The sequence below is a fragment of the Calypte anna genome, chromosome 1 (genome assembly GCF_003957555.1).
Source record: "Calypte anna isolate BGI_N300 chromosome 1, bCalAnn1_v1.p, whole genome shotgun sequence".
NCBI classification, from domain to species: Eukaryota; Metazoa; Chordata; class Aves; order Apodiformes; family Trochilidae; genus Calypte; species Calypte anna.
The window spans coordinates 83,127,418-83,152,947 of NC_044244.1; the positions used below are offsets into that span (position 1 = coordinate 83,127,418).

Below are 25,530 nucleotides of genomic sequence, written 5' to 3' on the forward strand. Positions count from 1 at the left end.
CTGATACTGTCTGATTTTGTAACTGCCTATGAGATAGGTAAAGATGGGCTGAGCAAACCCAGCCTCCTCAGACTTTTCATTTGCTGTGTTCTCTGTCTCCTCTGCTGTATTAGTGGCTTTCTGCTGAGCTTGCCCCAATTTGACAGTCTCTTGCACAGCAGAGAGCCCAAAACAGCATTTGTGAGGATGCTGAAAGCCACAATACAAAGCACTTGAAGGAGATAACTTCTGTCTTCCTATTCTCTGTGCTCTCATTGATGCAACCAAGAACATGGTGAGCATATACTGCTTCCAGGGTATGCTGCTGGGGAGTGTTTTCCATTTTTGGGGACCTTTTTGCAAAGCTGTTTTCTAGCAGTCTGCCCCCACCTCTGTTGCTGCAGGCAGTTATCCTTGGTGCAGCAGCACAACTTGACATGTGTCTTTGCTGGCCTTTGTTCAGTGCTCCTTTTCTTCTTCCTGAACATCCTGCCCTTGGATTTTACTCTGGTTATCTTTGCTATAAAACCAAAATCAACTGTTTTAAATCATTAAAAGTGTATGTTTTTTTCCTTGTTAGAGTGCTAAGGGCTTTTGGAAGAAACCAGCTCTGAACATGATATACAAATCTAGTCAAATCAGGATTCTTGATCCCAGCATCACCAGAAAAACAGCTTATGAATGGCTTCGTTTCCCAACAAGGTTTCCCAAAAAGGAGGTAGGTGTTTTTCTTCTGTGCTTTTTAGTTTTGTGTCACTAAATGGATACTCAGAGGTAATGATTTATTTATTCTAGTGTTAGCAAATCTTTTAGGTTCACATTGCATTAGTTTGCATTTAGTTGGTTGTCAAAAAAGTTGGAGAAATGGAATCCAGAAAGAAAGTGGGCAGCCTTGTATGCCAAAAATATCTTTTAATGCATTCTCTAATTAGTATTAGGTGTGGCTGCTTTTGCAGACAGGCATGGTTCCTTTTACAAAACAGGGAAAAGAAGACCAGCATTGGAACATGGCAGGTTTAAAGGGCCTCTAGAAATGTTAAGGAGTCTTGAAATAATGAATGTGGGGTGTTTTATAGTTTTTCTTTAAAAAAACCAATCAAACCCCACCACAAAATACAAACCTAAAAAAAAACCCAACAAAAACCTCCTTCAAAACTGAAACAAAAAAAAAAACCCACACCAAGCAAACAAAACTCCCTAAGAACCCAACAACCTGGTAATTCTATTATTGCTGCAATTTTCTGCTGGTGGGGCAGGCAGGCACTAGGGAGCATACAGGATATGCCAGCCCCACACTAATAACACATGTCTAGCAACAAGCAACATTCTTATGCTTACTGATTTGATGCCTGGCACTGTAAGGAATTGACCAACAATTTGGAACTAAAAACACATTTTAAGCTGTCAGTTTGTGATTTAAGAATGTTTCTAATGAAAGGTAAGACTTCAAGCTGGAGAACTCCCTTGTGCAATCAGGGCTGACTATGTGCTGTTTGGAACAAATAGGGTTCCCTGGGGTCACGTTGTTGTGCAGAGCTGCAGCCAACTGGCAGTGTGTGGAAGCATTTGATAGACTTACTGCTGTGGAGTGTCTATCAAAACTTTTAATTTCTGGTTTAATCTTTCTAATATTTGCCTTTTTTTTTTTTGCTTTTTCCCTTTTACTTATCTATTTATTTATTTATTTATTTTTGGTCTCTGGTGGCTCTTCCTCTGTTTATTAACTCTCAAACTGGAATACCCAGTTTGGCTGCATGCTTGCCAGGGCTCTGTGTCCTTTCAGCTCTTCAGCTGAGGGAGGGAAGAAAGCAGTAGTAGTTGGGTGCCTAATGGTCTCCTAGAGGGATGTGGAACATCTGTGTCCTTCATGGCTTCAGAAATTCTTCCTTGTCTCTTCCTGTGCTCTCCTCTTAGTGGAGGTAAAGTGAGCCAAGCAGATGTACAGCAGTGTTCTGGAGCTGGTACACTCCAGGCCTCTCACACACTTTAGGTGATGTGCATGCTCTCTGCTCCTCTTCCAGCTCCTTGGGTACCCCTGCCCAGGGCTGGGGTAGAGTGGGTCCATGAAAGGGGGGGCCCCTTTTCAGCATCTTCACATCCTACTTGCACTATCCCAGAGGTTTTGCAGCCTCTAATCCCAGGTGGCAGTGATGGCCAAGTTTAGACATTCTTGTCCTCACTGTTCCTCCCATCTGAGGCGTGGGGGTTGCCAGCCACATCCCATCTGCAGTTTCTTTGGCACAGCTGAAGGGAAGTGGCTCAGTGAAACTGCAGATCATTGGAGGGGGGCCATTTGGCAGGGTGGCCTTCTGCAGGACCCCTTTTGGAGCCCTCTCTCCCCATCGTGCCTCCCTGGGGAGGGTTGGTGCTGCCTTTGCTGTGCTTCAGCCCCCTCTGCCTGCAGGAGATGCTGAAGACAGCTGTTGCTTTCTCTGCTGTCTTTTTCATTAAGCCAGCCTTAAGCTCCTTGTGTGCACATTTGGGGACAGTCCAGCAAGCATTTCTGCTTCTCTGTTAGCAGCTGTGATGGCCTTAGCAGTGCCAGGAAGAACAGCTGTAAAATCAGATTTGCTGCCCCAGCAGCACTGAAGTCAGAAGGTGTTGCAGTCATTACAGGGCTGCACCTATTCCTATTAAATATGACTAGCTGAACAAGATTCATTACAGGCCAAGGATATCTAGATATAGGTAGGGCATCCTGGGACCTGCACATTTCACTGGCAGTAGTTCTGTTTAGCAGGATCTGCAGAAAACCAGTTTGCTTGGTAAAGGCTTCTACCTTCACCATATTTCACACTGGATTTCCTAAGGTTGGTTTGGCCAAAAGAGCATCCTTAAAGCATGACAACAAATTTTAAATGGAATGTTGCTTTTTAATTTTTAATTTTTTTTAAAGTATATTCTTTCAAGGTGAACTTTATGATAATCAAAGGAAAACAGAGATAATTGCAACTTGTGCTGTTTCTGGTATTTTCAAGTTGTACTAATCCTGACATGTAACATTCCTGCCATGGTTTTTGGGTCCTGTTTAGTTTGAGAATCACCACTAAGAGTCACAACAGAATCACTACTGAGTTTATGGTAGAGCAGAGCAGAAAGTTATTTTGCTAGCTGGCAGGAGCCTTCAGTGACAGTGTACTTTTTAAGTTGATATTTTTTCAGTACTCAAAGTTGCATAAAGGTACAAAAAAATACCACATGACAGTACAGTTCTGTGACTGTACTGACAAGTAGGCTTATGTTAGAGCTGATGTTAGTGTTTTTTTCCTGAGGATTTGTTTTTGTATCATATGATACAAATAAATATTTTTGTGTCAAGTGCATGTGCCTTTTTTGTGTGCAGACTCATCCAGTACTGGTTTGCCCACTTTATTTTCAGAGGCAAATGAGCTGAGCCTTGGGCAAGGGCTCAGAAAAATATATGATCTTGTGCTCAGCTGAGGTTTGGTGTCAGCTAGTTAGAGTGTTTAGCTCATTTGGTCTCTGATAAAACTGTGATTTTTGGCTGGGACTGGCATTTGTGCACGAAAGTTTTGTCTATTTCTGAAGGCACTGTTTCTCCTCAGCTTCACCACTTAGGCTAAGGGAAGATTTCACCTCTCTGTACAAACTTTGCCTCTTACTTCCTGAGATCATTTTAGCTGCTACTGCTGCTGTTAAGAGTCAGGTATATGATCACAAGATAGGAGAGGTAGTTGCAGTGAGTTGTTCTGTGCCTTTGTAATAAATGCTAATTTATGGTTAGGTACTCTTAATTCTGCCCAGTTAAAACCTGTCTGTGACCTGCTCTTGTTATTTTACTTTGTGCTTACTTCTGAACTATCTCACTGTAGGGGAGAGGGGGAAGAAAAGAAAAAATGTTACACTTTATTTCCTTTTAATAGAAATAGTGGGGGAAGGTCTAAAGTTGTATTCTTTTGGAATTTCCCTCTTCTGAAAAAGTTCAGATGTAGCCAAGTTAATGCAGCAGTAGCACTCATGTTAAGTTCGGTGTTATGAATATTTGAGTCATGTTCATGTTTTTCCCCATCATCTAGAAACTTCTGCTAGTTCAGCCAAATTTGATGAGGTGAAATGGTCTCCAATGTATCTTGAAGCCTGAGCAATTTCATGAAAGTAGGTTGCTGTGCAGAGGGATGGGGGGATCTTCCTAATGCCTCTGCTGAGGGAAGGACTACAGTATGGGCTCAGCCCTCATGAGAAACCAGGGAATCCCACGGAAGACAAGCATGGCAGATGTTCTAGTCATGCAAAACCTTCCAGCAGCAGCATATTCATTATGAGACCTGAGGGGATCAAACCACAAAACCAAATGTCTGCAGAAGAGCCAGGCTGCCTGATACCTGCTGCCTTGGTTCTGAGTCTTTCTTTTCCCATCAAACTGCCAATTATTTATGTACGTGTTCTCTTTGTGTTTCATTCAAGAAACCAAAGCATCCAACAACAGGGCTGATTGCCATTACACTGGCATTTCACATTTGCCATGAAGTTCACCTGGCAGGCTTCAAATATGACTTCACGGACCGAAACAGTTCTTTGCACTACTATGGCAATGACACGATGTCTCAGATGATGCAGGTATGACAATGTGGATATTTGTGTCCCTTTTGCTCCACCACACTGTGCAGCACTGGGATGAGATACACCCATTTGCCTGTTCTGTTTTGGTTTTATTTGCTGGTGTCATCCTTAGGCTGCATAGCTCCTGTTCGCAGAGGTGTATTTGCCAGAACTGTCAGAACATAGAGTGTTGCTTCTGTTTGCATTTTCTTTTTCCTTAGCAGCTGGTTGTAATATTTGTCATAGTTTCCAAATTTCTTAAAAAAACCAAAACAAACCAACCAGAGAAAGAACAGTGAAGTGAAAAGGAAGGAGTTAAAGATCTATAAACTTGTGATGAGCAGAATTTCAAAAATTGAATATAGAAAAGAAATGCAGCTCTCAAAGGGGGGAGGAAGAGAAGGAACTGCTTACAAGAGGGGGACAGCCACAACTTCCAGGGAGATAGAGCAGCAGGAGGCTGGCAAACATCAGGGATGCCTTTTCCTCCCATCCTGCAGAGAAGGGCCTCGTGCTTTGTTATGTCCATGCCTCTATTCTTTTAAGTCTCTCATCTTCAGCTCCATACTCTGAGCAGCTCAATCTCAGCTGTTTACTTCAATGTGAACAGATTTCCATGTATGTGCCCATTACATGTGGGTACCATTTTTTTCCCTCCCTTTCCTGATAAGGAAGAATAGGGGCAATGCACATAGGAGCCTCTCACATCTCTGAGGACACCCAGGTGCCTTCAGCTCCAAGAGAATTTTCCACTGACATATACACTGCTTTTTTGCAATATATGCCAAGCTCAAGTAAGGTTTATCACCAACTGAACTTACATCTCTAAGTTTTCTGAAATCTTGAAACTTTTTCAAAAAAGAAACAATAGAGCTTTATCATTAATTGTGCTGTCCTCCCCTGTGGTCTTAGTGGTCTCTTGTATATCCAGGATCTGGACAGCACAGAAGACAGATTGGTTTTGACTTGTTGAAATTGATCGGCAGGGCACATCTGGTTTGCAAAATAATGTGCGTGCTCTCCAAGAACCTGTGTTAAACTTGGAGAATTAGTTGTTTTCTAACTGCTTGTGCTGTAAATGTGGTTATGCAGCTGTTTCCTGTAAACATGGAGAGGAGTAGAGAGTTACTAGTAAGGACTTCTACAAAATCACATCTTGTCTGTTATTGCCAGTGAAGGATCATACCTCTTAGTTTGTGTCCGAAGATGGAAGATGTAATAAATTTTTGAGCAAGTCATTCACTTTTTTCCTTAGAAGAATGTGCAAGAACTTTTGCTTATAAATCTTCTCCCTAGAGCTTTCCCTTGTGTACCATCTTCCAGGTATTGCAGGTAATTAAAAGGATAGAACAGTGAATGGATGCTTCTGGTAATAAATGGAATTTAATTTTTTTTATTATTCCCTCACATCTCTTTAGAATGAATACCACAACATCAATGCTGAGCAGAAATTTTTGAAGAAGCTTATAGACAAGAACTTTGTGGTCAATTTGACATGAAAACTGAATGGAAAATATGAAGAACAATCACTATTTTCAAGATTTGAAAGAGATTTATTTTTTGTATGACATTTTTATTTTTTAAGTGCAGCATAACTGTTTACTGTTTAAAAGGAACGGAGGAGCCTCATCAAGGCAGAAGCTTCTTCTAAGCCTGAGGGTAATGGACTATTGCAAACAGTTAACTGAATTTCTGTGAAGCTACTTAATAATGGGAAAACCATGAAACTTTCAGCTGAAAGTATCAGGGATATATAAAAATGTGATGCACATCACTTATTTATCAGCAAGAACTCTTTCCAAGTGATTACTTCTCTGGAATACTTACATTTCTGGTGTTGTCCCCAAAGAGTTACAGTGTCAAGAGACTGAGAGCAGTGTTTGATTAGCAGATGCATGTAAAGCCTTGAATGTCTGTCTTGTAGTATGAAATTGGCTTTAAAATGATGCCTATAAATCATAACTTGGTGTTTAGAAGGGGGAACACACAGAGTACATACAGGGTTTGGTCTGCCCTACTCTGTGGAAGGTACATCCATCTTCAGTAAAGAAGCCACAGCTGCTGCCCCGGCCATCAGCTCTGAACTGCTACCTGCCTTTTCCAAAGGTGAAGACCTCTTGGGCTCATTTGTGGAGATATTGGTGTTGAGTAATGCTTGTGTTGTACCCAGTTTAAAACCATCCTCCTCGTGTTGTATGTCCAATAAATTTTACAGTTGGTAACTTGACTTAGAAAAGAGGGAGTGTGAAGACTGAAGAATTGTCCCAACTACCCACGTGTCAGCCACTTCCCCCAGACTACAACAAAAAGGTGAGCTGAGACAGAGATGCTCACACCTGAGTTTAAATTTAGAGCCAATGTTTTTGGATTCTGAGTTCTCTAGGGCAGGATCTTGTGTATCTTTCTGTTCAGTCACCAAGAATTGAGGTGTATTTCTCCAAACCAGCGCCATCTCCTTTCTCAGATTGTGTAATGAGTTTTATCATTTGGTTCCTGTTTACCTCTCATGTCTTGACCTTTAGGTTTAAAGGATGTAGCTGAATGAAAGCATTTAGTGGTGGGAACTTACTTGGGGTTTTAACTGAAACATTTAATGGGACACTTATTTTCTGTATTGGTTGATCTCAGACAAGCTTGCTTGAAATGAGGTAAATCTGTCTGGGAACGTTCTTGACAACTGTTGCAGGACAACAAGTAGTATGCTGTTCTAATTCTCTCAGTATACTTTTTTTTTTTTTTTTAACATATGGTAGGTTTGCTTGGAGATCCTGTGGTTATCTTGATAAAGCACAAAGGAATCCACTTAAAGTCTTTAAAATTAATGGAAAAACTTTTGCTGCTTTATAATAAAAAGATACAGAGAGCTTTAATAACAGTGCAAACAATGAAAATACAAATCTAAACCACACACAGGTGAAAAGCACAATATTTGTGGTTTTCAGAAGCTGAAGGTTACAGGAATACTGAACGCAATTTCATTGCTGCTGCTAGGGTGTAGAGGAATGAGCATCGTAGTGACCAGAGAGTCATCTTTCTCTTTTCCTATTTCTTCTGTGGGTTCTGAGCTGTAGTCCTTTGCAAGGAAATTGGACATATCTGAAATAATTTGATCCTAAAGAAAGCTGTGTCAGGAGCAGAGAGGGATTTGGGCATGTCCCCAGCAAGGGAAGGCTGTGCCCTGGGGCCCATCTGATGCAGGTGATGCTGCAGGAGGTGGCCCCTTGTCCAGCTGTGTGGAGGGAAGGCAGGCAAGAGCCTGGGGGAAAGGGTGCCCTGGGGCACTGGAGCAGGTGACTGGGGGAAATGGAGGAAATCAGAATTTCTTCACCTGGTGGCAGAAGGGCTCTTGCTTAGTTGCTCACATTTTTTTTAAAAACATGCCCATTTCTGAGCCTTTGAGGAAGTCTTTGCTCAAAAATCTTCCATACAAACAGGTGGGGTTTTGCACCAGCAAAAACCAATATTACTGTCTTTAATTCTACCAGCATTTATTTCTTGATATCATTTCAGTTAATTACAAACTTTTGGGGTTTGCATGTGTCTCTGCACCTGCAGACCTGCAGTGATTCAAACTGCTGACAGTAGCGATGCCACATGAAAAATCTCTGAGGTAAGGCTTCTTGCAAGGCTTCAGTTGTCCAAGCACTCTTTGCTTACAGGTCCTTGGTAGATCTCAGACTCTAAAGAGCAGAGCCACGCAGGAACACAGTGCTGCCTCTTCACCTTCCAAACCCGTGGTTGCTCCCAGAGCTGGGTCTCCCAGCTCTCTTACAGAATTCTACCAGGGATCCAGTTGAATCCATGTAAGGCCACACAGTACACTGACCATGAGGATTTTTTCCAGGAAAGCTGCTGAGTTTGCCTTCTCACAGCGTGATGGGGTAGGCTGCTTCCCTCTGCTTCTCCACCTCGATGGCAGCAGGTGGGTAGGGAGCTCTGCTTCTGAGGGTTTATTTCCTATTCAGTGATAGTCTTCCCACTAAAGTGAACTGATTCCTTCTCCTAATTTTCCTAGGAGTTTTGTCCGTTTTGGGGGGGTTTTGTTCTGCTATAGTTAATCCCCTGAATTATGAAGAAGTCTTCATGGCAAGCAAATGATGTGTCCCCCCCCCCCAACTCAAGAGGGTCCTTTATTATTTTTTTACTACATAAACTTTTGTCTCCCTAAGATTATTTTTTATAATGTTTGATAGTCTCAGTATATTTAATATGCTATGAGCATTTATCTATATCAACTGCAACTGCTCCTTTTTATTTCTTCTTAGTAAGCCTCCCCATTTATATGTCTGACTGACTTTTGAAATTAAGCAGTACTCCCAGGGATATTTTTCTCTCACTCTGTGCTCCTGCAAGGATATGGATTCCATGTATGCCAAAGTTACAGTCCCAGGATGTGTGACTAACTTTTAGAGCCAGACCTGTTCACTTGGGACTCAGCCAAGAGGCGATTCTGTTGATAAAAACTAGGATACTAATTTTGGGAGGGTTTCTTGAAAGTGCAGCTTGCAGGCCAGTAGCTTTTCAATAATGAGCAGTGAGCCAAGTGATTTATGCCCTTCCCCCCATATGTTTTGGTAGGATTCTGTATACACCAGCCCTGCTTCATCACCTGCTTCACATGGTCGGTTCTTCCATTCTGAGGAATGGGATTGCTTTTACACTCATGCAGGCGAGAGCACCTGTGTGTACCATGTTTCTCAGTAGTGCCCACAGATCATAGTGTCTGTTCCACCCTGCCGTGCATTTTTTGCAGGTGCTTTGCAATACCAAAGACTTGTCTTAGACTTCTTGAAAAGAACGATAATACTAACTCCAAATACAAAATACCTTTTCTGAGAGTGAGCTGCTATTAAGCTTTTATTCTTCCATTTTTTCCATTCCTGAAAGTGAAATATCTACACTGAAACTTACCTTTAAAAAATACCCATTTTTTTTTTTTTATCAGAGCAGCAAAGCTGCCAATTTTGAATCCCAGGGTGCTGCCAGCTTTTATTTCCATGTCCTAACAGTGTGTCTATATGGGTACCCAGTGTGTCTCCCTAATTTTCTTCCTTTATCAATTGAAAAGTCAGATTGTCTCATCCCTTTTTCTTCTGTCCTGTTCTCCACCAGCCCCCTAAATTTCAAGACAGCAGCATCCGACAGCAAAGCTGCTCCTGTATTTTATCTGCCAGTCCCCTCAACATGCTGTGCAGTCAGAAAGACCCCAGCTTGAAGGTACCTAGGTACACGCAAAAGAGGCAGGATGGCATGTGTCAGCTGGAAGCTCTGTTTGGCTCAGACTTTTAGGAGTTTTTCTTTCTTTTCTGTTGGGAAAGCATTTTTTCCTCTGCTGTAATAATTAAGGGAATATGGAGATACGACCTAAGAAGGAAGGTCACAAACTATTGCACTAAATACGAATCTAAGAGTGCCTAAAAGATGTTACTAAATAGTATTTCCAGTGACTGTATTGCTGGTGTTAATACAGAATCAGAACTTTAGTGTTTAATAATTAGCGTGTGGTACTTCTTGTTTCCTATGTCACGTTTTCCTTTTTAACAGTGTCCTGGGAGGTGGTATAAATACCTTAACTTCTAAGTGTAGTCTGATTTTTAAGATCATACAAAGCTCAACATCTGTTTTTGGTATCAATAAATACTCAATTTGACATTTGTCTTAAGTTTTATATGCCTTTTAAGTGCCAGCTGTATTGAAATTTGAATGCTACAAATGGAAAGACATTTTTTCCCCCTGTGAATAAACTGTGTTAAAGACAATGCCCTCAGGCTTATCTTTGCAAGGTCAGTGCTCTGTGTGTGTGCGGATGAGTGTGCCTGTGCACAGAACCATTATTAATGCTGTGTCAAGTACAGTGCTGTCAAATACCATATCAAGTTTCAGAACAAACTTTGGTGCTTAGTAGAGCAAATAGAGCTGAACAGTTTTGAACTCTCAGCTGTAATGTGGGTGGAGATCTCACTCCAGGCTGAGTAGAAGCAAAATCAGGACAGTTTTTGCTGGTAAGGTCAAGAGCAGCATCCTCCTCACTTTAATTTTTCATATATTTTTTAATCTTGCCTGTCTTGCTTTCCAGGGGGATGCTAAGATAAAAGACATTTAAGAAGATGGTGTGTGACAAAAGACTTCAGACAAATCTCTGTGCGGTAAAAAGGAGATGCTGAGAAAGAGGAACTGCTTAGCCCATGGATTCAGGGTGTCTGAGGGAGATTTAGGAAATGATTTAGGACCTGACACAAGCAGGTATTCAATACGTTCCTTTTTTTTATTGAGAGTTTAGGAGTCTGCCAGCCTGGAGGGAGGGAAGTGCCTGTCTTGAGGTGAGGTCTGAGGAGCTACATGTTGGCTATAATTTGCACAATGGAGCCACAGTTGATGAGTGATACAGATCAGTGACAAATGATCAGTGGCTGCTTTCACACTGGGTTTTTGCTGCAGGGGAAAAAATGGGGAAGAGGAGGAATGGGAAAAGCTCTTTGCAGATTACAGGGAGAGCCAGGGACACGGTGTGCATCTCCCATCCTGGGCAGTTATCTCTGGCTTTTTTGGTGAGCACCACCCCTTCACAGCACCACCTCTACAGGCAGCTGGTATTTTGGCTTCCCATTCACTGTGCCTTTTTTAAGCTGTGCTCATGCTGAGCAGGTGCCTGTCCCTGCAGGAACCCCTTGTTTCCTGCATTTCCCCCCAGTCCCACTCTCCCACTAAATGCAATGTCAGGAAAGTGCCTTTCCCCAGTGGCTTAGGGTGGGTTTTGCCAGGAGAGGGGAAATAAAGAAAAAGGTATCTCATTATCCCTTAAAGTGTTCAAGGCCAGATTGGATGGGACTTGGAGCAACCTGGTTTAGTGGGAGGTGTCCCTGCCCATGCAGGGGAGCTGGGACTAGATGATCATTAAGGTTCCTTCCAACCCAAACCATTCTCTGGTTTTCTTTCCTATTAGGCTGCCAGTGGTGTCACTGCTTGTAGTCTTATGTGTGAGTTCAGTGGGTTAAATGTACCTTCATACAGTTCTGCTGAAAGAAGAGAGATTTTTTCTTTTTAAAAGATATTTAATAAGATATTTTTTCAAATCAGTACAAAAATTTTAAATACAAAATTATTTGCTTTTGACATATCTCATATATTCTGGGAACATGCCGAAGTCACCAGTGCCTGGTAAACTGTCCATCCGTTCCTGCCACCGTTCCATAAAATTTCTGAGATAAAGCACCACATTATATCACTGGAGTCCTTAGTCAATGTTAGACTGCATTAAACTCTGCATTTAAATAATGGTAATGCCAGTTAAATCCAATCTTAGTTCTGCATGAAAAATCTAGTTCATTTTTGAATCAAAAGCGGTAGCGTTAGCGAAAGGCATTGAAGAAGTGGTGAGTGTTTAACTCTTTCATCTAGCGTAACTGGGTGCTGTGCAGCACTGTACAGGGAACCACTGCAAAGTACACTGCCCTTTGGGAACAAGCACTTGTGAGGGAAGATTAGCACCATGGATGAACAGACAGCGCTTGCATAGAGGTTGCTTTCCTCGTGTACAGAAAAGATTGAGGCTTTCAGGTTCTCCTAAGACAATTGGTAACACATAAATAAGGATTGGAAATCAGCTTTTACATAAAGTGGAACTTCTCGGATCAGTATTGCTGGTCAAGTTATTGGTTGATCTCACCAAATTAGTTAATTAGCAAACAGAGCTATTTCTGCTTTGCCTAGTCATCGAAGAGTAAACTGATTTAACTTTTGCTGAGTGACAGAGTAGGCATCTCTTCTGACAAGCCAAACACATGCAAGTTCTCAGCCCAAGCACTGAAGTCCAAGCAAATTTATGCAGCCCCTGTTGTACTGCCACGTGTTGGGGCCAAGGTATCTCCAATCACTTGGCACAAAGCTCATGGGGAGCCCTTCCTTTTTGTCTCTGATTGACCTCATCTACTTCAGCTGTGCAAATGCAGATGGAGGTTTAGTGCTGTGGCATTTGGAGGGGGACCCCGGTGCCTGCTGGAGTCAGTGGTGGTGTTCTAGGTCCAGTGACTGCTGGAGAAGACTTTTGGGGAATAGTTACACCATCAGTACTCCTTTTCCATCATAAATAAACAATAATTGGAAAAAAATATGCACCTGCAACAGTATTTTATATCAGGGAAAGGGAAATAAAGTCTATAGCTTTGCTTGTCAGGCAGACCTGCTGTCAACCCCTCCCCCCCAAAAAATGCCCACCCAAACAAATAAAAAGTCACTCAATTTTTTCCATATAATTTGAGACTGACCTACTCTGGTTTAAGTCACTGGTTTTCAGCTCATAACTATAAATGCAACAGTCAAATATGCAACAGGAGTGAGTGACGTACAATGATTTGAACCTTAGTACTAGAATTATTGTGAATGAAATGAAGTAAGCGTGGCATTGCAGAAATATATAATGTACAGCTAATATGTCCCCCTCGGGTGCAAAACAACTGTTTGTGGACCTGATACACATCTTTAGATATGTTCACCACACTGGGTTTTTTTTTTGTTTTTTTTTTTTAATAACTAGCTGTGCATAATGTTAAACTTTGTTTTTTGTTTTTGTTTTTTTTGTACAAGATGGTCTGAACCGGTCATAAAATGCATCTTTCATGGTATGATGTCTGAAGCAGAGAAGAAAGGTTCTGATTCTGCGGTGTGTGTGTTTGTGTGTGTGTCTGTGTCTGGTTTTTGTTTTACATGGGGTACAGCAAATATCCTGAAAAAGATGAATGAACATACTGCCCAGCATAGAGTCCTGCTGCCTGCTCAGATGGCATTTGAACGTAGACCTTGTCCCCGTGCATCAGCTGAACAACAGCACTGCCCGAAGCCTGGTCCAGGAAACCCTTCTTGTACTCATCGTAGGTGTACATCAGCGGCTCGTTGTTCTTGAACAACGCCACCCAAACACTGGCCCCTTTACAGTGAACGTGGTAGGCGAAGTAGTAGATGCCAGGGATCTCGCAGGTGAAGATCCCTGTCTGGGGGTTGTAGTTCTGGCGGCCGTTGTAGAGGAGCTTGTCAAACTTCACAGGAACCCCGACGCGGGGAAAGGGGGTGAGGAGCTCTGCGGTGAACGCGGGCATCTCGTAGACGGCGCCTCCAGCTTTGCCTTTCTTGCCCTTGTAGCCGTAGGGGGATTTGAGGCCGTCTATCCCAGGCCCCACCTCGGGCATGTACTGTCCCACGGCTGGTGGAGTGGGTGGGATGATCACTGGGGGCCCTGGGGGGCCAGGGGGTCCAGGTGGCCCCTGAAGTCCTGGCTGGCCGGGGGGACCGAGAGCCCCGGGCTTCCCTGGGGGTCCCTGCAGCCCTGCCACACCAGGTTTGCCCACACCGGGGAAGCCGGGAGGTCCGGGCTGGCCGGGCTCACCCTTTGCCCCTGGCAACCCTGGAGGACCAATGGGACCGCTGGGTCCTGCGATCCCTGGAATGCCCGAGGGGCCCTGAAGGCCCTGGGCGCCGGGGAGCCCCGGCTCGCCCTTGGGCCCCACGAGCCCTGGGACTCCCGGCAGCCCCGGCAAGCCTTTGTGCCCACCTTCCCCCTTGGGCCCTATGGGACCTGGCAGCCCCCGCAGCCCGGGAGCCCCCACTTCCCCAGGGAAACCTGGCTTCCCTGGAAAACCCTGCAGGCCAGGTTCGCCCTTGGGGCCAACGGGTCCTGGTGGCCCCACAGCACCTCCTTCTCCCTTGGGTCCTGGGAAGCCAGCAGCCCCTGGGGGGCCCATGATTCCCGGCAGCCCTGGCTGGCCTGGCTCCCCTGGCGGCCCCCCCATGCCAGGTGGCCCCACGTGTCCCTTCTCCCCCTTCGGCCCCAGGGGCCCAGGCAGACCACCCATGCCACGCTCACCTTTGGGCCCAGGGAAGCCTGGCTTCCCAACCCCAGGGAGGCCGGGAGGCCCTGGCAGACCCGGCAGGCCCTGCTCCCCTTTGCCACCCGGGAAGCCCGGCTGGCCGGGGACACCGTCCTGGCCTGGTTTGCCGACGCCGGGCAGGCCGGGAGGGCCTTGGATCCCAGGAGCTCCTGGCGGCCCCTGCAGCCCCAGCTCTCCTGGGGGTCCAGGTTTGCCCATGGGTCCCTGAGGGCCGGGGAAGCCAACCATGCCCGGCTTGCCGACCCCCGGCAGCCCCACAGGACCTGGGGGTCCGGGCAACCCAGGTGGACCTTTGAGCCCTGGCAAACCGGGGATCCCAACGCCCTTCTCCCCTTTTGGCCCCGGGATCCCAGGGACTCCCGGGGGCCCCTTCATCCCAGGCTCACCCTTCAGCCCTGGCTGTCCCTGAAGCCCTGGAGGACCCGCTTTCCCGATGCCGGGAAGCCCATGAGGTCCTGGTGGTCCCTGGGGCCCAGGTATCCCCATGGGCCCGATCTCCCCCTTTGGTCCCATCTCCCCTCTTGGCCCCGGGGGCCCCATGACCCCCGGTTTCCCTGGCATCCCTGGCAAACCCGGCTTCCCAATTCCTGGATATCCTTGTGGGCCCGGTTTTCCTTTGGCTCCTGGCACGCCGTGACCTGGTAATCCTGGTGGTCCCGGTGGCCCTCTCGGTCCGGGCTCACCAGGGGGACCCTGCTCACCTCTCAGACTGCGCATGGGTATTTCTGGGCCGGGGGAAAGAGAAAAAGAAAAAAAAGGGAGGGAGGAGAGACAAAAGGTGATTGCAGTTGAATACTTCTAGAAACACAGAGGCAATTTTGAATGGGTGTGTGATGTCTCTTGGTTTTGTGGTAGACAGGGAGGCAGAGTGGGCCAACGTGTTACAGGTTGGCCTTTGGAATGAAGAGGATGTTCCTTATGTTTTGGATACTCCACACTTGCACACATGCTTCTATTTCCAGAAAATAATTATTTTGCACCCTATTTCCTTATTTTTTGCTATGGAAAGGTCATTTGCATGTTACCAGCATCTTCCATCTATACAGCCTTAAACAGCAGAATTTTATTTTTGTTCTATGTTGGTATAGTCAAATCTACTTAAGAGTTTTTGCAGGACACAGAAGCTACTCACTAGTCCTGTGCAGGAGTTCTAGCATAAAAGTCCTTCTGCTGGCAGAGGTTGCAATATCAAGTAAAAAAAAATCGAGTAAAATCAAAGGTTGCAAAAATCAAGAGGTCACAAAATCAAGTAAAAAAATCCCAAAACTGTATCAGTAAGAAGTTTGCATGTAGGGATGACTGCATTTTCGCCAAGGCTTTGGCTCCTATGAAGATATTACTGGAAACCTAAGCCTTATCCAGCCCTGCTAAGCTCCCCCAGGTTTTTTGGCATAGCCATGTCTACTTAGAGCTCTCCTGAACACTTAACAAAATGTTTCTACTGTCCAAACCCACATTTTTGTGTATGTGACCACTTAGCATTGCAGGTCAGGGGGAGGAAGTTGGTGCTTGGGAGTGGTTGTGCTGAGGTTGTTTGCTTTTCAAGCTGTAGGCGTTTTGTATTAAGTGGGAAGTCTGTTTCTCTCTGGCTCTAAAATGGATGAAGAAGTGAGAGGTTTGGGGGGGAGGGGAAAGATGAGGTTTCAGGGCAAGAGAATTAACTGTTCTTTTGGAGGCAGAAACCCTCCCTCTTTGCACATGTTGTGTTTTTTGCACGTAGAAAACTTCCTTTGCTCACAATATGGGTTGGTTTTACTACACCCAGTTGTGCTTTTTCAGACACTCCAAAAACAGGCCCTGAAATCTTCCATTTTCCTCTGAAGCCAGCAGAGGCTGTGGTTATGCTGTACCCTCAGTAAGACAAAGAGTTAACCAGCCTGTCTGAAGTTGCGCAGATACTCGCTGTCCCCATAAGGATTTTATGGCACTGGGTGTTCCTGGTTGCCCTTTGTATTTTGGACAATTTTTTGTTTTTTCCTTAAATATCCTAATGTTGTCCAGACTTCCTGTACTGGATACTGGAAGGGCTTGTACATGCAATCTTGTGCAGTAATGCCCTCTACTTTCAGTGCCTGCACTACTCCCAGAAATGACCCACAGAAAGAGCACTGCAGAGTCAGAAGAGCAATTGTATATTTTCATCTGCAAACCTCTAAATCACGAGGTCTGGACAAATCCAGACAAAAACGTGATATTTTCGTAAAATCAGATCTTGGGCCTCTTAGCTCCTACTTCATGTTTGGTCTTTGCATTGAGAGTGGGAGCACCTCCAGGTAGGACCCCAGCCCGTCTATCTGGGCCATCATTTGAAACCCCCATCAGAGGCTTTTCTGCTGACTGGTGAACTGTGGGATTTTTCCTGCCCTTGAACAAGCACATAACCAAACCTGGGCCAAGCCCAAGGTGCTGGCAGCTCATCAGAGGCAGGGTTGCTGTGCTGCAGCCTGGGGGATGGCTCTGGCTTTGTTCTGGTGACCCCAAGATGTCCCACATCTCGCGTCAGCCTGTTCTGTCCACCCAGGTGCCAGGTGGGCAACCAGGTACCATCTTGGCCAGTCCTTGGGCACCTGGGTGCTGCACCCAGCCTGCAGCAGCCTTCTCCCTATCTCCAGTCATCCCTGGGGGAAACAGTGCTGTGGGGGCACCAGGTGGGGCTGTGAGAAGATGCTGATCCTACCTTTCTCCTTCTTGGGAGCCATGTCCTTGCCGAGCAGAGGCATCTGTGGGACCTCCTTCATGTACTGAGGCAGGTGGGGGTACTCTTTCCCATACTGCATGTGGGGCACCTCCTTGCCCATGTGCTGCATCGGGATGCCTTCCTTGCCCAGTGGCATGTGAGGTACTTGTTGTCCAAGGGGTTGGTACTGAGGCACCTGGGGTGGCAACTGCTTGATGCCATAGTAGACTCCACCTTGAGCAGTCCTCACCAGCTCTAGGTACACGGTGACAGCCACTGCCAGCAGCTGCACAGGGAAGAGCAACGCTGCCATCACCTACGAAAAAGGCACACCAAAGCTTACAGTTGGCAGAAAATGCTTTTTTTTTTAATACTGTACATTTTCCCTTGGGGCTGACCTGCTCCCATTTTCTGCACCAAACTGGACCTAAACCTCTGCAAACTGGCTCTGGCTTGTGTGTTATGCTGAAGGGCAATGCTGCACCAGGACTGTATCTGGTTTACTGGGCATTCTTAATCAAATAGTACTATTCTAGCTAATGTCCTCATATGCATTCATATAGTATAGCCAGCTGCACACTCCAGGTGCTGCCCTCTGCAGTTTCTCCATAAAGGAACCTGCTCCCTCCCATTCCCAAGCTGCAATTTGCTGCTTTCTTGCTTCTCTCAGAGCTGAGACACAAAATTTGGGGACACGTGCTGCAAGCTCTGGCACAGGGGGAGGGCACAGAAGCTAAATTATCAGCACCTCTTCTGATATGCTTTCCAATAGCAATGAAAGCTCAGTTCCTGTAGGTTGTATCTGTGCCTAGGATTGTGCCCTGTGGCTGCAGAGTCCAGGAACTCTGCATTTCTATTGCAGCTCCTTGCCAGCTCTCCTCCTAAGCTGGCCTTTGATCCTCTCAGCCTTCACCCAGAACATGGCCATCACTGCCTTCTAGCAGGATCAGTCAGCCCTGGCCTTTCTCTGGGGATGTTCTACCATCTTCTACTGCAGACCCTGTCCCCTCCCCAGGCAGCTCATCCCAGTACCTCACCAGTCCTGCTAACACAACAGAACACAGTTGGGTTTTCTTTCTTCCTTAAAAAAATACAAGCTTGGGACTTATTGTCTCATCTCCTCTTGGCTTTCCTTTCTGCAGCAGTGCTGTTATTAGCAGCAAATCAGCAACCAGGAACTCTCCTAAACGAGTTCAGATTTGGAGTACCAAGAGACTCTCTCCTGTGCTCCTCCAGTTGGAGTATTTTGCAGTTTGTCCGTGGGCCAGTCCTAGCCTTCTGAAATGCACATGGCAGCTGCCAGTCTTGATGCCATGTCCCTGGATCCCTGCTCTCTCACAGTGCAAAGACACTTTGCACCCAACCTCAGCTGCTGCCCGAGCACCTGGTGTTCCAGCAGAGCTTTGCCAAACTGCTCAAGCAGCTGCTGGGCAGCCAGGGGGCAGGCAGAGGGTCTTTGTGCCACCCGTTTCAAGTCCCCCTTTGCCTGGTTACCTCTGCTTTGGGAGGTATCTTTTGCAGGGCAAAAATTTCCCCATTTGCTGCTGTGGTTGAGGCTGCTCCTCACTCCGTCCCTGAGGGTCTGCAGGCGCAGCTCCCCTCAGCAGGGTGATGCTGCAGAAGGACACTCCTCCCCTGAGGGACAGCATGACCTGACATGGACCAGGATGTGGCCCTGGAGAGACCTGGTTTGGGGCAGGTAAGAGCTGGGGGAAGGTGTGAGAGGAAGGTGGGCTCTAGGGAAGGAAATGCACTGAGAGAGGAGAGGGGAATAAGGAGCTCTGCTTGCCCCCTGTAACACTGTGCTGCATACACCGGGTCTCCAAAAAGGGCCTCAGAGCAATTTGGGATTTCGCAGCACATCCATGAGGGACTTGTGGCCGGTGGGCAGAGGCTGCTGAGGAGTCGCCGAGCTCACGGTCAGCGGCACCACAGGCACTGGAACCTTTGGAGTCGTGGTTTGCCTTTCCCCCTCTGTACAGCTCAGTTTCACCACCAGGAGGGCTGGGAGACTGCTTCTCTTGCTGGGGCTACTGACCAGGCAGTAGCACTCGGTGTCATTTAGTTTTTATGTTTTACTCCTGCTGAAAGTTCTCCCTTCACTTTGTGTCGGAAAAGCACCTGGAAAAATGCTCGCTGCTCTGTTCAAACACTTCATTTTGTTCTATGAGATCTAATATCTCGATGGAAATTAGTGTATCATCATTACTGAAGATGTAAGTGAAGGCTAAATCAAAATTTTGTAGTTAAAATAAACAGCAGAAGGCAAATATTTTCAATAATGATCCTAAATAGGCAAACGAACTGCAGAAAAAACAGAAGTGTGTATTAACGAGCCGTTTCAGAAAATGAAGTATTAGTGAATAAACACTAGATGGCGCATCTGTTGCACTGCTGAGTTTCGACAGTCACTTTCTCTCCCAGGAATTTAAGGTCTTGGATGTAGCCGACAGCCATGTGGCAAAGAAATCCAGAGCCAAGATGTACAGGAGTTTGTGAGTGTAGCTAAAGCCCAAACACAGTCACTCATCCTTGTTCAGCAAAGCACTTCAGCAAATGCTTCATCTCCAGTGAGTTTAACGTGGCTTTCAGCCTATGTCTGTGAGCTAAAGGATTAGAGCCTTAGGACATGGTATTTCTGCTTAAAGCTCCATGGCACTGGGCAGTGAGGACAGCCTGCCTGTGACTGTTTACTGTGGCTCAGCTGGGATGTGTTAATTTATTAACCTGCTGCAGCTTCATCAGGGCTCAGAGGCCCAGAGTGACCTTTATTGGTGTGTGTGTGTGTATCTCCACCCTCCTTCCCCTTGGCCTTTCTGTTATTTCTGTACCTTAATGAGTAACTGGCTGCAGCTTTGGCCCTCTCTAGCTGAGTAGGGTAACACCTGCCTCAGTTTGCTGGGAATATCCAGGCTACTGGAAAATTTGCAGCAGCCTGAGTGTCTCTCCCAAAAGAAAAGCACTGCTTGTATGAAGAGAGAAATGCAGCAAAGCCTTTAAATAAAACACAAAAAACCCAAAACAAAGCCACAAAACAAAACTAGAAGATACTGTATGGCTTAGGACTGTTGCTGAAACCTACAAGTATGAAGGGCAGGGTGGATCTTGAAGAATGAGGTTATTAAATTAACTCCTTGGCTACTTTGTTGTTCTGATGGCCATATATTTGGGGTTTGTTTTTTTTAGAAAGATAACTTCAGTGGGGTAAGTGGAGGGGGAAATAAGTAAAATTCCTTTGGTTGCGATTTTTCTCCTTGTTTTTATTACAAAACATGGGCTTCGTGTGTGAGTGGGAGCTATTTGAAATAATTGAAAAAAGTTTCCTACAGGGAGACACCAGCCTGCCCACAGGCAGGACCACGCAGCACATGAGATTTTTTTGTGTGTGCATGTGGCAATTTTCAGGCAGGTCAGGCAAGACTTCTAGAGATAGGAAGGCTCCAGAAAATTAGGTGATCTGTGTTTCCTCTAATGTTTTTTGACTCATCAAAACCAAACCAGACTGTCCTGGGAATGACAAATTACTTCTCCTCTATTGATTTTGGCCAGGGCTGGTGCCAGCTGAGGTGGAAGGTGGGGGTTTGTTTACTGAACAACCTTTGGATGGATGTGACTTGGCTGACATTTTTGTGGAGGAGGTCAGTGACTCCTTGGTGGCCTCACATGAGCTGTCTGGGTCTTGGGATCTACTGCAGGTAGCAGGGAAGTGACCCATATTTGGTGCTGGCTGTACAGTTTGTCTCTTTCCCTGCTCCCAAAGAAAGGAGGGATCAGACAAAATTCCTCTTGATGAGAAATGTGGTAAAGTTGTGTGTGTGACTGCTACTGCTCACTGCCTGTGGTAATGGGTCTGGCTGCATTATCACTGTCAGATACAAGGTGAACCTGCCTTGAAGGACGAGAGATTTCTAAGATAGCCCTTCAGTGTTGCACCTCATTGCCTGTCTCATCCTACCCAGCCTCTCTAAAGAGTTATTAATGTACCAAGAGAGAAAAGTTAAAGGTCTTCTGCCCTGCAGGTTTTCTCTGGATGCACAGCTTTGTTGGAAGGCCTTGCTAGGAAATTACCAGCATCTTTAAATGCCTAAAACCTTCTGAAAAATCTTGTTCTTGGTTTTTAAAAGAAGTGTATAGATTCTAATGGTTGGATAGGTCCTTCACAGCTTGTGACCAGCAAAAGTAGGTTTTCCTCCTTTTGTGGTGGAAGAACTTAAGATACCAGAGTGAGAAGGAGAAAAATCTGTGCGGAAGACTCAGCTGAAGATTTCACACACCCTTCACCCAAATCCCAGCAATTTAGGGATCATCTCCAAACATGTTCATGCAATGCAATCAGACATGCTTTCAAAGGTGTCTGTCAGCGGAGCAATCAGCTCATTTTGGAATGAGATTATCCTGGGTTTCTGTCAGAAAGCAATGGGAATGTGCCTACGTATTTATGGCAGGTAATTCGGTGCATGCGTGCACCTTTAGAGAAGACAAAGGCTTGGGGAAAGCAAAATTATACTTTAAATGTTTGAATGTCTGGAAGAAGATGGAGGGGAAGCTACTCTGACTTCACAGTGTGTGACACATCATTGTGCACCAGCCATCCAGATTAAGACACAATAAACATTTTGCTTTACTTAGGGTGGGGCAAGCCACTTGAGAGTGAAGGAACATTGTCCTAAACCACAGTGTTCAGCTGCTTTTGTGTGAACATATGTGATTGACTCTGTGGGTGAGAGAGAATCCCTAAAAGAACACATTTTTATGGTTAAAGTTCAAGTGAGAACATTTCTCAATCATCTCTTTGGTAGAGCTGTTCTCCTGAGAAAACTAAAAAGGACCTTCTTCTGGCTATTTGTGTTTGTCAGTAGAAACTGAAGACAAAATGTACCAGCAGTGGTAATTTTTAAATTGATGTGAAGAAATTACGGGTGGTTTAGCCTCATTGTTTAAAGAATGTATGGAAAGAGTGATGCCTATCCACATAGGACTTGAAATCATAGGTGGTCTTGCAAAGGGTGGAGGCCAGACCTTGATTTTTAGGTACTTACAGGGAATTATCACTCTGCAACCAATTTGGGAGTTAATCAAAATTTACCCATTTCTTAGAATCTCTAAGATACTCATCCAGGGACTAGCCCTATGGGCTTAATTCACCATGTCTTGCTTCTGAACTGCTGTATTTCCAAAAGAGGCATAAGGTATAAGTAAGTCTTAGTGACTTGAGTGTCTGCCCTCCATGGGCTGCTTAAAGCTCTTGGGACCCACTCCCCAGTGTATGGGGGGGACAGACTTGCGAGCTCTTAGGTTTCACACATGGAAACTAACTGCTGCAAAACTCACAACATAAAAATCCTAGTGACTAGAGATTTTGTGCCTAGAGGAAGCTACTAAAATATCTGTTGTTAGAAAGCTAAATTCTCTAGGATGTTTTTGACCAGAGATTACAAGTGGTTAGGAACATTGCTACAAGGGGAGCAACCTTGATAACTGACTGTATTACCAATGGTGTACCTAGGCATGGCTCTGCTCTTGAGGATGGGGGGTTCCAATCCCATGGGAACATATAAACCTCCCTGAAGTATTTGTCATCTGGAGGCATGCAGGGACAGCATAATGCAGTGGGTATCACAAATAACACATCACTGTGTGTAAGGAGTTACACTAGGGTGCTGCAGAGAGTTGGGAGGTCAGATGCAGAGTAGCCCCCTGTGGGGAGCAACTTGGCTGTCCCCCAGCTTGCAGGCAGAGATGCACAGCAGCTCATGCAGAGTCAAAGACAGGCTTGCAAGAGAAAGATAAAAAGTCTTCACAGGGCAGTAACTGTTCAGAGTTTTTTCTGTTTTCATTTTTAGTGTTACTTCAGTAACAAAACCAATTCTGTTCCTGTGTTGTACAAAATGCTTCCCTTAAGCCGCTGGGTTATACGTGCAAGCATGTGCACACCCCCACTGCTAAACAGGTTTTTGTTAATGTCCCCACCACCTGAAAAGCATTAGATTAATCACTGGGCATATAAATTTTTTGGCATTTGTAATTCCATTAGCTAGCTGCCTTTCTTTGAAGAAATTTTAGCACAAAATGAGAAGAGCAGTTATTGAGGCCTTAGTTCCAGTGAATAGTTGTGGTGACTTCAAGTGTGGAATGTCTTTAGATGTGCGAAGTCGAGCAAAAGTTGGTTTTTGTCAGAAGCAATACTGCAGTACATGGGTGACTTGAGCAATCATCTTCCCAGCTTGTTGTTGTCCACAGTTTTCAAAGACACTATTAAAAAACTTAATTTCAGCTAGAATTAATCTCTGGATCATTAAACTCCTTAGAAGACTAACTTGCCAGTCAATGAGTACTTTCTGAAGGGATCTGAGGATACCCTGTACTGCACAGAGACTGAATTTTAGTGGGAACTCATGTTTTCAGGAGCAGGAAAAAACAACAAATTCTTCTGCTTGCCAAATAATTTTCATTCTGCTCAGAGCTTAGGGTCCATTTAATACACACATTACCACTTGAACATTAAACACTCTTCTGCCTTTCCTTGCCGAACAAAGTTTTATGTCATTCAGGTAAATATTTCCATATTTGAAATCAAACTAACTATACTCAGGGGAGGATTCAGTCATACTCCACAAAAATGGGGAGTGAAGGCAACCAAATGCAACATGTAACAAATTTCTTCCGTAAGCTAACCAATCTGAGAACACAAATTAAGACTAGTTACACTGATTTAATCTTATTTTCATCAGCAAAGAGGAAGAGGACAGTGAGGTAGAGCACAGCTTCTGTGTGAGGGCTCAGCCATGCTGCTGGCAGGAGATGGTTGCCCCGTGCCTGACTTCAGCCCAAGCAGATTTGGGGTCCTGCATCATTTTGCTTTTAATGGTGCCTAGAGGTTAATTCAGTGCAATATCTGTTTCTTGAGTTGGTGGAGAGTTAGCCTTGTTAACAGATCTATAAGGGTCTGTGTATTCATTAGGGAGGAAAAGACGATTTATGGTAAATGTAATCCTGCTTTCTTGCCTCTTGTGAAACTCTCCCACAGAGATCAGGTTTATTATTATTATTTTTTCCCCTTGCTCTTTTTCACTATCCTCTCCAAAGAAAAAAAGTAGCGTTGAATGTCTGTGTTCAGTTTAGATTACCAAGAAAACAGCTATTGCTCAGTAAGTTAAAAATAAATTAAATCATATTTTGCTCAAGGTCTAACAACTGTGTCTTATTATCATGTGGTATTTACTAAATATGAGGCAGTCAAAACAAGAATTGTCATAATAAACATTTTGAAATGAACACATGCATGAACCTGCTGCTAACAGGAAATTCTTAAGCGTGTGGCAGATGCCTATTTCTATTTTTCTGAAATTCAAAATGGTGCCTGCAGTTGCCTTCTTAGAAAAGTGTGAAAACATCTAAATAAGTGTCTTCATCTTAGAAGCTGATTGTGAGCTAGAAACTTTCTTTGGCTCCAGTGGTAATTATATGATCTTTTCTTGCAGTGCCTGGAGAGATCTCTGTTTATCCATTTGTAAATCCATTTCCAAAGACAAAGCAGCTGCCCCTGCTCCAATCTTTTTGCCAATACATTCATGTGTGTGCTCAGTCTCGATGGTCTTTCTGTATGAAACTGGCACCCTTGAACTCCCCTGGTTTCTTACTTCCAAACTCTGCATCTGCTGTATCTACATATAGATGAAAACTGTTGTTTGTGTGCAGGTGTTTGTGTGCATATATATGAAAACACACATCCTGGGACTGGGAGCAGCCATGACCAGAGGGAGAAATTAGGCCATACAGATGTAATTGATATTGCTTTTAGTCTTATGCCCAGTCTGCTGTCAGCCCACCTATGTGGGACTGAGGAAGGTATCTCTGTCTCTCCCTGCGAATCCAGGCATGGTTAGATTGGCATCTCAGAGCCCCTGGCTCCCAGGCACAGGGTTCTGCTGACTCAACACAAGGATGAAGTTCAGGATTTATGATGGTATTCACATGCCTGAAGCGAGTAATCGATTTCCAGGGGAGATAGACTCTTCCGTGGCTTTGAGGATCCAGCCCAGAAGCTTTTTGCTGGAAAATGCCTGAAAGCTACTTGCAGTCAAGACGGCAGGGAGCTGTGGCAAGGATCAGCAAGCTGGGCACTGCTGGCCTGGTGACCACATTCCCTGGGGACAGAGCTGTCTTGCAGGGTGGTGTGTACTTGTTTGCAGGAATCGGCATCTGACCACGGGGTGAGAAGTAAGGACCAACATGGGGGAACATCTGCTGAAAGGCATACGACTTTAATTATGGGATTAGAATTAATTATAGGTAGGATTTAGCTAATACCTGCCTTTGAATACATTTTCCTGTTCTCTGCCACACGACATCTGCTTGAATCCTCTGCCTAGTGCTTTCTTCTGGGCAGTTTGCCTGCAATCTTGGTGGCAGGCAGCTTTGACGGAGACACTT

General features: G+C 45.1%; 2 protein-coding genes across 6 annotated transcripts in view; one reads left to right on the forward strand and one right to left on the reverse strand.

Moving 5' to 3' along the window:
• ST3GAL6 (ST3 beta-galactoside alpha-2,3-sialyltransferase 6) overlaps positions 1–10,299 on the forward strand; it is a 53,199-nt gene extending 42,900 nt beyond the window's left edge. For 3 of the 4 annotated variants that reach the window (XM_008502627.2, XM_030469650.1, XM_008502628.2), the window contains 3 exons: positions 560–697; positions 4,405–4,557; positions 5,958–6,766. In XM_008502627.2, coding sequence (XP_008500849.1) covers positions 560–697; positions 4,405–4,557; positions 5,958–6,038 — 372 coding nt within the window. In that variant the 3' untranslated portion in view covers positions 6,039–6,766. Of the gene's footprint in view, positions 1–559; positions 698–4,404; positions 4,558–5,957 lie in introns of all 4 variants that reach the window. The other variant, XM_030469640.1, reaches the window with a different exon arrangement.
• A 2,765-nt stretch (positions 10,300–13,064) lies between these two features.
• COL8A1 (collagen type VIII alpha 1 chain) overlaps positions 13,065–25,530 on the reverse strand; it is an 88,993-nt gene continuing 76,527 nt past the window's right edge. For both annotated transcript variants that reach the window (XM_030469623.1, XM_008502626.2), the window contains 2 exons: positions 17,098–17,413; positions 13,065–15,145 (listed from right to left, as the gene is read on the reverse strand). In XM_030469623.1, the coding sequence (XP_030325483.1) occupies positions 13,239–15,145; positions 17,098–17,410 (2,220 nt within the window). In that variant the 5' untranslated portion in view covers positions 17,411–17,413 and the 3' untranslated portion in view covers positions 13,065–13,238. The remainder of the gene's footprint in view (positions 15,146–17,097; positions 17,414–25,530) is intronic.